Raw genomic sequence first — 11896 nt, 5'->3', positions numbered from 1 at the left:
GAGAGTTAATGTAATGTTCCAGTAATGCCATGACCCAAAGACTTATTGTCATGACACTGGATCGCATCTAAGGCATCTAAAACATCCAGGAGCCATTCTCTCTCCTCATTTCCATTAGTGTCATGCCCCATAGCTTTGTTGTCATGACAATGAATCGTGTATGTTTTAGTAGAAGTTGTATGGACAAGAATAGTCCACATGTAGCTCTTCCCTTTGGTCTTAACCAAGTGAAGAAAGAGAATGTAACAAGATATTATTATCATCTTCTAAGTTAATGAAAATAGTGAGTGAGAAGAACTTATCAAGTTCCCACTTCTCCATTAACAGTATCATCATAAACACATTTAAAATCACCTCAAAACAAACAATAGTTAGTATCAGAGCCAAGATCAATCGATCTGATCTTGGTAGTAGGAAAAAATTCAATCAATACCCAATCAATCACGAAATCAACAAGATTCAAAGTTCTCAAATCTAGATCTAGAAAAGAAAAAACTCAATTTCTTCAATCAATCAACAACCCAATCAATGGCAAGTTCTAGCAACTCAAACCTTTATATTCAACAACCTTCAATCCCAATTTTTCATGGAGAAAATTATGATTTTTGGTCCATCAAGATGAAGACCTTATTCATGTCTCAAGATGTTTGGGAGGTTGTTAAAAACGGGTATGATGAAATTGAAGATACATCAACTCTAGAACAAGCAAAAAAGGATACAATCAAGGAGAGTAGGAAGAAGAATGCTAAAGCATCCATGTACATTCAACAAGGAGTTGGAGACACTATTCTACCAAGAGTAATTCACTTTCCTAAAGCTAAAGAAGCTTGGGATATTCTTCAAAAGGAGTATGGTGGAAACAAGAAGGTAAGAGAGTTGAAACTTCAATCATATATAAGAGATTTTGAAAATCTACATATGAAAGATAATTAAACATTGAATGAGTTTTCTTCTAGAGTTATTAAAATTCTTAATCAAATATTGATGTGTGGTGAAAAGATAGAAGAAAAAAGAATTTGTGAGAAGATGTTAAATTGCTTACCGGAAAAATTTGAACCCATTGTGGCGGTTTCGGAAGAAACAAAAGATCTTTCTACATTGGAGTCACAAGACTTATGGGCTCAATTGAAAGTTTATGAAGCAAGAGTGTCGAGACACGCCGAGAAGTCGATTGAGAGTGCATTTCAGTCTGTTGGAGAAACTATATAATAGTCCCACATAGCTAATTCCTTAGCTTAGATCTTAATATATAAGGTGTGGAGCCACTCCACTCATAGCCAATTGGTTTTGATTTGGAAGCCCACACTCTTCAAACATGGTATCAGAGCTAGGCCCGTATGAGAGTGGAATGAGAAGTATGCCCTAAGGGCTGCCCGTCCACCCGTACAGAGGTCCACGTTGTAGTGGCTTAATCTCCTCCGCCCTACACGTGGAGGGGGAGCATGTTGGAGAAACTATATAATAGTCCCACATAGCTAACTCCTTAGCTTAGATCTTAATATATAAGGTGTGGAGTCACTCCACTCATAACCAATTCGTTTTGAGTTGGAAGCCCACACACTTCAAACAAGTTTGATCTAAGATAGATTGAGAGTGTAGCTAGTTTATATATATATAAATAAACCCTAAAGTTGGTGGTTCCCTTATCCTCCTTATCAAGGGTAACAACTTCGATTGGAGCACAACAAGATGCCCGTAGAATTAACCCAATCCAACAAAGTGTCACCATATCGATTGGAGCACAACAAGATGCCCGTAGAATTAACCCAATCCAACAAAGTGTCACAATGAACCTTTGCAGCACCAAGTAAATGCTTGCTATATCCAATATGATGGGTATTTATTTTCTTTTCCTCAACCGGCAATTCTGAGCGAGTGTATAACCAAAATCTGATATTGAGAGATGCCCTTAATTAATTGTTCTCTTCTACACTCTTTGGATGAGTGCATGAGTGCGTGCTTATGTGCTGAGCTTATAGGGTAAGTCAGGGGTTACATTCGAGGAGAGGGTTTAAACTCTGGTTAAGCCATTTCCTTTTTTTGCTATTGACATGCCTTTGATTACGCAACAGTTCGAGAGGCAAGAAATTTTGAATTTTGGTTTGACTGAATCGGTGATTTGTATGAGGGGTCAAGGTGTAGATTTGAATGCAGTTGCCTTTTCTTAGAATTTTCAAGTGCATAGTACATCTTGAAACTCCACCACTGGAGTCCCCACAAAATACCAACCGGCATATCTGCTCAAAAAAATTAAGCTTCCATTTGATGAAAGCTTACATTTCAATATCTTATCATCTGGAGCCATGACATGGCTCAAAAATTATCTCGTGGCTCCAACTTGTAGCCTCAAATCTGCATTGTACTCGAAAATTTGGCTGGTAATCCAGAATCTGTTATATCGAGTCAAACCTCCTAGTTCAGTATGCGATCCAGAATGGTCTATTAGCCAAAATTGACCTCATGGTCCAAAATCTACCGCATGACCAGATTTACATTGATCCAAAACTTGTCTATGCACATATGTTTGGAATCAAAATCTATCCCACGATCGTAACTCAAAATAGGCGGTGTGCCCCTTATCAAGAGTAAAAACACTTCAATGTGTCACAATAAGAAGCCCACTGAACTAGCCCGCTGGACATAACCCAATAGTGACTTCTCCCTTCTAATGAAGTTACTGGCTGTGCCTGTGGCTTTAAAATATGCTCTAATATTTGCGTTCTAATCTAGAGTCTGTCATTGTGAATCAACATCTCTCAATTGATAGAATGACGCATTAGCTAAAGTTTATCTCATGGCCCAAAATGTACGGGATGGTCACCTTGTCACGTAATTTCCACCTCTAAAATTAGACTGCTGATCCAAAATTTGTCCATGTAATTCAAAATCTGTAATATAAAATATGGTTTCGACTTCAACTTGATTCTTAAATTTTTCCGGCGATTCTGATCCAAAATTGATTTCATAGCCCAATATCTGACTTGTGAGAGTCATGGTTCCAAAGTTGCTAGACAAGTCAGAAATGGCCAAGAGGAATTAATCAACTATGAATCGTAAAATTAATCACCCGATAACTAACCTTTTCATTTCATTATTTTTGTAGCAACCATGACCATTCAAACAAGAACAGAGACAGTAAACAAAACATTAACATATAACACTCTCTAAACAGCTTTATCTATGGAAAACATCAAGCAGTAAACTAGTAGTTAACTGGCAAATTTCAGGTGGATGCAGCTGCAGCTCCAGATAGAAGAGACTCGCGAAACGTTTTGCAGTGTGCTAACGTTTCATCGCGAGGTGGTAACCTCTCTTTCAGAATCTCAACATCAAGAACATCCTCAAACCATGCGTTAAGCAAAGGCATGTTCACTTCATCCACAAGCTTAACACCCACAATTTCTTCAGTAATTCTAGTCCAAAACGGAATCCATCCAATAGCAACGTCAGCAAATCCTATCTTTTCACCTCCGAAGAACTTACCCTTCAAACCCATTTCAAGAGTTTTCAGATTCTCCCGAGCTTCCTTTACTGCTTTTTCTAGCTCCTCACCTTGTTTAAGAAATGTACTAAAAATTGAAGGTTGACACTGTAAAACAGAAATATGACCATAAATCAAAATCATTTTTTCTGGTGAAGGGAATAAGAAAAGAGTGCAAAAACACTTACCTTGTCATCAGCGAACTTGGCCCAGAAACGTGCTTGTGCCTTCTCGTAAGGATCTTCAGGAAATATGGGATTTTGTTTCCAAGTTTCGTCAATATACTCAATGATAACTAGAGATTCCGCAACAGGTTTTCCATTGTGAACAAGTACTGGGATCTTTTTATGAACAGGGTTATACTGCAACAACATGGGACTTTTGTTCTTAAGATCTTCATCTATGTATTTGTATTCGACTCCTTTGATTTTGAGTGCCCATTCAACTCTAAGAGCAAAAGGACTTGCCCAGAATCCAATTAGCTTCACTTCATCTTTAGCCATTCCGTTCCTTCCTATCTTTGCTTACTCTTGTAGGAGATGAATGACTTTTTTATACTTTTCTTAATTGGTGGTCTCATCCGAAGTGGGTCAGGATTCAGGAAGCTTCATTTGATCTTCCATAATAAGTCATGATTTTGAATGCCGTGTTTTCCACAGAAAATTCAATCCGTGCAGATCTTGAAATTTAATGTTGGGTTTGAAATTACATATAGTGTACGTAAGGGATGACCTCATTAGGAACATTACTGTAAAATCTAGAGAACAAAGACATTCCAAAGTACTTCAATTGGCCGTCTAAATGGACCAAGATAAAAGTCTAGAGTTGAAAAGAAAGTTTGTTCCTTGTACAGATCTAACTTTTGTTTCTTTCTTGCCTTTTCGGACAGATCACTATGAACCTTCTAGTTCATAAATAGGTCTACATCAAGATAAACTGAGGATTCAAAATAGTGCAGGCCAATGTGTCTGCAGCAAAAGATGCAAAAGGACAAACAACTTGTTTGTTTGCAGCTGACTCATCTGAGTAGTCTGGATCTGAATCATCTGGATCTGAGTAAGATCACCTGACTCATCTGGATCTGATTCATTAAAGTCTGAGTCAGAAAATATGTTTGTTTTGTGAGTCAGATCTGACTCAGCTGACTAGATTTTTTTGGACAAAAAATGCCCTTGTACAGAATGGGCTAACTTTGCATCATTTTCATTTACAACCTTGAACTTTAAACAAATACATATATACATGGTGTTTATTCACCAATAATAATATGTTCAGTAGAAGCTGAATTGTAATTTGTACATAATGGGATTGTTATAAGGGGAAAAGTGCGAGTACTCAATAAGACGCCTCAAAATTCCCACCAGTTCGGAAGGTCTCTCATTGGCATAGCTTACACTAGTCCTTCCACCAAGATTACTGGCATAGCTAATTGAATAACTGCAGATGTACTAATTCCGTTCACTTTTATACCCGACCGTATAGAAGTTAGACCTCAACCAGCATTTTCTCAGAAGTGTAGCTGACAAATCCAAAGCCCCCTGACCTCCCAGTTTCCGTCTGTGATAACTCTAACTGTACATTAAATGATCCAATAAGTATTGAACATTTTATGTAAGAAAACACGAGTGTAATTTTCCTTATCTCAGCAATATTTTACATTTAAATATCAGGATCTCACAATACAATGGTGCATACAAAATTTAATTTTACTTGATTACTTTTTTGTGCCAAAAGAACAGGCAAACTATATATATCCTAAGAAAAGCTCGGTGCTCTTAGAAACAAGAATGGGCAAAACCATTGCAACTAATAAACAAGATGTGAAAAGAACAAACAATAGTCACTAACCGTCGGTAACTTCACCAAAGTTGTTGAATGCTTCCTTAAGTTGGTGGTCATCGGTATTATAAGAAAGACCTACAAGCAATAATAAAAATTAAGTTAAACAAACAGAAAAATATCATTTGAGGAGGATTTACATTATAATCTATCACTCACAGATACTAGAATACCTCCAATAAACAGAAAAATATCATTTAAGGAGGATTCACAAAGAGCTTTAAACCCCATTAGGATACTAGCTACAAAGTAATAAGGATATCAAGGCAGCTATCTGTTTGGACTAAGTAGCCTACATTAAATAATGCTTTTAGAAAATGGGAACATCACAACCACTTTTTAAAATGAAATCAACAACAGCATGAAAATGAAACTATATACCAGAAGCAATTTAAGTCATAACGAGACAATTCATAGACTGCAATCCAAATCCTTTCGTCAATCCGTTTATTTGCACAAAGCCCATATAAATTTCTCAAGTATAAGGTGTTTATACAGAACCTAGGATTCCAAATTTAAAACGAACATTTCATGGGCATAAGGTATAAACGACACCTCTGCATGATGAAACATCCATTTACATACAAAAATGTGCAAAAAGGAGATCCTCTTAAACCCATAGCCCATATGAGTGAGACCAACAAAAACTAATAGATTATCAGGACTTCATTTCTTCAATTTTAACCATCTGACACAACGGTACCACAATAAATGTCACAAGGACTACAAATACAGCCGCCATTACGACAAGATATTGTGAACCATAATAGCCTACTATGTAATAATACTTTCATAGAAATATAGGAAGAAATCTTGTTCAACTTCTAAGACTAGTAACTTGTTCAACTTCTGATGGCAAAAAGATAAACCAAAAATAAATCGATATTGCTAACATACCGTATAGTTAGAAAGGTTCATAACCAAAATAACATAACCAAATCGAAACACAAAATGCGGCTTCAGGGGAAACAAAAACACTTTCTAGATGATATTCTGAACTACTTATACCACTTCTTATTTTTTTCATTAGTATTTGCGCATTGAACAATATAAGATGTTGATATTGATATCGATATCTATCAAGGAAGAATGGTCCATGCAAAGGATGCTCAAGAGTGATTGTTTCAAAGCAGATTGATTATTAATCAAAGGCATCCAAATCAACTAAAAACATGCTAATAACAGTACATGGAATCTATAATTGAAAAATCCATATGCTATCATGCTTAATGATCATAGTTCTCTCCTTGACATTTTCACAAACACCATCTAAAAGCTAAAAAACATCCCATCAAATACTCACCTAGCAAAGCAAACCATCCTATAAGAACAAAGTAATCCAGTGAGTATGTGCATAGGAAACCCCTGGCTCTAAAAGAAAACAACATGGAAGGAAGAAACTATTATACCTTCACAAAACTCTAATCTTCGTCCCTCTTCCTTATTTCCTTCCCCCTTGAAGCCAATTAAGAATTCAAATCAGAATATAGAAAAAACCCATCTTCCAAAATCATCAAAAACCCATATGAAAATGATATAAAACATATGGACGAAGGATTATGGATGTTAAAATTATACCTGATGTTGATGGCTCTTTTATAACAAGCTGATGACTTGAAAGAATGGAGAGATTAGTCGAAACTGATGAAGGAGATGATGATATTAGTGGATTTGTTGAGAGAGGATGAAGGAGACATCAGATCAAGGGTTTTTCCCCATCTTCCATCTCTGCTCTCGATGGAAAAACCTGGACTGAAGAAACGAGGAAAAGAAAAAGGAAATGAAAAATGTGATTTAAAGGATCGAGGATATTTTCGTATATTCTTACGAATCGGGGGTTTGGGCGATTGAGTCAGGGGTAAGTTCGCACCTGAGTCCATAGGGTCCGACTCAGAGGTTGGCAGCTAGTCAGATCGCGAGTCAGGGCTTATGAAAAATGGAAAACAAACAGTCTAACTGATGACTCGGACCGAGTCAGGGGTTGACTCAGACCCAGACGCCGAGTCAGCTGCAAACAAACAAATTGAAAGTTTTGACGAGTGTCTAAATCTAAAATGTAGCAAGAGTACCATGGTATTTATCACCACCTAAAAACTCCTATGAATTGCACTTTGTCATCATATGAATTGCAGTATCACAACCTCAAAAACTCCTACAGAAAAATTGAGTACCATGGTCCATGAAGCCACATCTGTACAGTCTCCTAGTTCTAAGACAGCGAGAACATAGAACTGCTGAAAGAGTCAAACTACTTGTACACATAAATGTCTAAGAACTATCACAAGGCAAAGGGTCACATTACAAACAGACCTAATCAGCATTTTCAGGATCCAGACCACTAATAAACCGAATTGGCAATCCAATATATGCTCAAACCAGGAGTGTGTGCCTAAAGCACACATAATTTAGTTTGCTTTTCAGTGAAAACTGCTGCTATCTTGAGTCTCCAAATGACTAGTAAATGATTCTCAGATTTCGCAAAATGCCTAAACAAGTGTGATGTATCAGGTAATAGAGACAAAGCTGGCAAACAATTATCACATACCTCATCAATCCAACAGCTACTTTCCCAACCTGGCAACATTTGATACATAGATGTTCATGGTTATAACTGAAATAGAAATTTGAATACTTTGGCAGTTATGTAAATCAAAGGCATCAGTAATAGGCAAGAGTTCACATAATTACCTGTCCAAATTCGAATAAGCTCAGGTCTTTAGTCGTCCCTTCATCATAATCATCCGGAGTAATTAGACCATGGTCAATGATCTCGACATAACAAATTTACAAACAAATAGGCCATGTACATCCAAGCCTTATACGTCAAAACTGATTCACAAAAGCATAAACCTAGAAAGAACCTAGATCGCAGTTCAAGTTTCCACCAGAATTATTCATCAGATTAGAGCAAGAAGCCAAGTACATCCATTCCTTACACGTCTAAACTGATTCACAGAAACAGGTACCAGAACTTACAACAGATGCCGCTACAGATTACAGAATTGTCACCAACGTGCAAACCACATTCCAACACAAAGAAAGTAGCACATTATCAACTTTCCCTCGCTTTTTATGTTTTTTTTTTTATAACTCAACCAACAAACAATTACTAAAACACTCCCATATAACAATGGTAAGCTGAAAAACTACATCAAGTATATTAGACAGAGATAAGTCTTGGAACATGCCTCAACTACGAAGCTGTAAGCAGCTTATCACTAGGCATCAGGCATATATAGAAGAATCACAAACAAATAACTTTATATAACCATCATAATTTTTACCAAGAGTACACTGTAAAATCAAGTTGAAAACTATCTCCCAATAGCCATAGAAGATCAAAGTACTAATAGCACAGCATCAATTTCTACTCAGGCTATCAAAATCTCACCCCTAAATAAACTCATGCTTGTCTTGTAGGAATTATATCAAACCCCTAAGAGGTAACACAATCCAGAACAAACAAACCTAGGTTCAGAATGTAATCCCCATTCATATAAGACTACTACAAACGAAAATTTCTAATTTCTAACGATAAAATCAGATACCCAAAAATAGGGGTGTTTCAGGAAGATCATATTATTTACACACAGATAGATAATTAAATATATTTATTTCCGGCAATTTTCAAGCTGCAAATTGTTTGGCTACATTCCAGACTTTTGTTTAGAATTTTCCAAAGAAAAAAAAAAATAGCTACATAGATGGAGAATTCCACTGTGTCTTGGGGTCGGAATCCTGACTTTGGATTTATAATCCACTAGGCCTAATACAAGTACCAGAAAGGGAGACAATGAGAACCAGTAAATCTCCGTCACGCAGAAACACACCGGCCAATCGATCATTTGATTTGTTCTAGGATGATGCAGCCGGTCGAACTTGTTGGTTTTGCAGACTTACTTTCCAGAGGAAAAATCATAGTGCAGGTCGTTTTCGAATTTCGAGTGTTTAGGTAGATGTGAGGATCTTCTTCCCAATAATCCATCTGATCAGATTGAAATGAAGGAGTTCTTTCTGGATAATAGAGATTCAGAACAGAAAGACAAATACGGCCAAGTTGCAATTTGGTTCTAGTGAGAATGAGATAGAGAGGGTAGTCACTAGTAGTTTATAAATGAAACCCTAAAATGTTAGGGGTGCCCTTACCCTTATCAAGGGGAACCATAAAGTGTTAGGAGTACCCTAAAATGTTAGAGGGCCTACAAAATTAGCCCTAACTGTACAACCTAGGATGCTGACCACCTTACTGCACAAACCAGGGAGCAGGAAACACCAAAACTGGTGGTCAATTTTTTTTTCATTCTATTGAATCCTAAAAAGAATAAAAAATTATTCATTCTGATACAAAGTTGGCAGCTATTGGAAGTTCTTTTTAAGAGGTAATTGTCACCATCATTGTTTCTCAATTTTCTAGTTCATAAATAGGTTTACATGAAAAAATAATTAGTGTTAAAAGGAGTACAATTGACCCAACAAGACTCAGGTTGACTAGTACAGAACACAAAACTGGTGTTACGATAGGGATGATAGTGCCATTGACACATTCTGCGTTATCCTGGCATGAATGGGTACCTGCACAAAGAAACCCATATTGGGTAGTTATAATCTGTAGCCAATAAGAAAAGAAAAGAATATGCATGCCTGCAAATTGCAGTTACCTCCAATGTTGGAATCTCAAATTTCGACTTTGTGATTGTTTCATAAAGGAAAATATATCTGCAGTTTGAAAATTCGAGCGGACATAGTTAACATGAGTGTCTAGAGCTAAATTGCAGGAATTAGTATAAAAATAAATGATGTGTATTTTCTCCAGAAATCAGAATGTGTGGATTTATTGAAAGTTGACAAGAACATGATGTTACTAAATAAATAACTACCTCCAAGCAAGTTCGGAAACAAGTTCTTTAGGAGCATCAGGGAGGACCTACATAGCTCGGATGTCAGCAAGAGTGAGTCAATGCCACCAATGTGCATATAGGAGTCTTTTATTTTCGTCAATAATTGCTAAACTTGAGAAAGATAAAGATACCTTGTCTTCATATGGATTGCAGTGATCTTTGAACCATAACCTCAAAAACTCCTACAAAAAAATTTGATACCACGATTCAGCAACATCTCTACAATCTTCTAGTCTAAGATAGTGTGAACATAGAACTGCAGAACGCGTCATACTACTTGTACACAACTACATGCATAAAAATTATCTTAACGCAAAGAGTCAGCACTACGAACAGACCTTATCAACATTTTCAGGTTCAAGACCATTACGAAACCGTTCTTCATATGAATTGGCAATCCAATATCTGCTCGAATCAGGGGTGTGTACCTAAAACAAAACAGAATTATAGTTGGTTTTAAGTGAACACTAAAGCTGCTGCTATCTTGAGTATTCAAATGACTAATTTTCAGATTTCACATAATGTTAAATGAAATGCAATGCATCAGATAATAGCGACAAAGCTGACATACAGTTATCACCTACCTCATCGATCAGATAAATTGTGCCATCAGCTCCCTTGCCAAACTCATACTTGGTATCAACTAATAACAGACCATGTTCCAAAGCCACACGCTGTAATTCCAAAAAGAAACGAAAGGTTGCAATGTCAGGGATAAACAATATGTTTCAGCCTGGCAACATTTGATAACAATTACATTTCACCCTGGCAACATTTCATCGCACTCTCAATATAGAAGTTCATGGTTGTGACTGAAATTGAAATTCGAATACTTCGGCAGTTATGTTAATAAAAGGCATCCGTAACAGGCAGGATTCACATAATTACCTGTCCAAATTCAAATAAGCTCAGTGCTTTAGTCCTCACTTCATCATAATCATCTGGAGTCATTAGACCACGTTTAATAATCTGGACATAACATATTCACAAAAAGAGAAGATTTAGCTACCTTGATCCTGTAAGAATATAAGATACACATATTGCAGCTGGATCTAAATGGGAACAAAATGATAACTCCGGATAACTTAAACGGGATAAGAAGGATATAATGACAGACGTACCTCGTCAGGAGTTACTGGAACATCATGATCTATAGCTTTAGTAGTTGGTGTCAGAATATTGGCAGAAAGCTTTTCATTTTTCACCATTCCTTTCATAAATTCACAGAAATTCAGATTGACATTTAAATTCAATAAATGGAAAAAACAATCACTTTGGTATAAAACTCACCTTCAGGGAGAGCATTTCCACAATAATTTCTGACACCGTTCTTGTAGACCGTCCATAATGATGTATCAGTACTCCCAGTCACAAACCCTCTAACTACGAATGTTCAACAAACCCATAGATATTAACAAACCACAATCTCATGTTGCACAATAAAGTAGACATCTAACTAGACAAACAAGATAAAAATCATCACCATGAAACTGAGTTACTCACCAACAAATTCAACTGGAAAAACCGTGCATTTCTTTGCGATGGTTACATTTTTATCAGGAGATGAAACAACTGCATTTGGTGTGATGTGGCGAGTTTTATCAAACCACCATAAACTTGTCTCATTTAGAACCTGAATCATTCATGTAAACCAATCCAACAACATCAGAAAGTATAT

At 36.6% G+C, this 11896-nt stretch overlaps 2 protein-coding genes across 2 annotated transcripts in view; both read right to left on the bottom strand.

The window, feature by feature from the left end:
* Positions 1–3054: 3054 nt before the first annotated feature.
* Positions 3055–4025, bottom strand: LOC113311347 (glutathione transferase GST 23-like). The gene is made up of 2 exons (XM_026560190.1): positions 3670–4025; positions 3055–3589 (listed from the first exon to the last, which is right to left on the bottom strand). The coding sequence occupies exons 1-2, from the start codon at positions 3982–3984 to the stop codon at positions 3224–3226; spliced, it is 681 nt and encodes a 226-aa protein (XP_026415975.1). The 5' UTR covers positions 3985–4025; the 3' UTR covers positions 3055–3223.
* Positions 4026–9669: 5644 nt separating this feature from the next.
* Positions 9670–11896, bottom strand: part of LOC113334908 (phosphoribosylaminoimidazole-succinocarboxamide synthase, chloroplastic-like) — a 3000-nt gene continuing 773 nt past the window's right edge. Inside the window, exons 3-12 of the mRNA XM_026581137.1 lie at positions 11722–11851; positions 11509–11601; positions 11340–11428; positions 11107–11187; positions 10803–10892; positions 10557–10646; positions 10350–10400; positions 10198–10244; positions 9979–10036; positions 9670–9892 (exon numbers count right to left, since the gene is read on the bottom strand). Coding sequence (XP_026436922.1) covers positions 9833–9892; positions 9979–10036; positions 10198–10244; positions 10350–10400; positions 10557–10646; positions 10803–10892; positions 11107–11187; positions 11340–11428; positions 11509–11601; positions 11722–11851 — 789 coding nt within the window. The 3' untranslated portion in view covers positions 9670–9832. The remainder of the gene's footprint in view (positions 9893–9978; positions 10037–10197; positions 10245–10349; positions 10401–10556; positions 10647–10802; positions 10893–11106; positions 11188–11339; positions 11429–11508; positions 11602–11721; positions 11852–11896) is intronic.

This window comes from Papaver somniferum, chromosome 1 (assembly GCF_003573695.1).
Source record: "Papaver somniferum cultivar HN1 chromosome 1, ASM357369v1, whole genome shotgun sequence".
NCBI lineage: Eukaryota > Viridiplantae > Streptophyta > Magnoliopsida > Ranunculales > Papaveraceae > Papaver > Papaver somniferum.
Note: the sequence above shows the minus strand (reverse complement) of the source record. Positions and strands in the feature narration are given on the sequence as shown.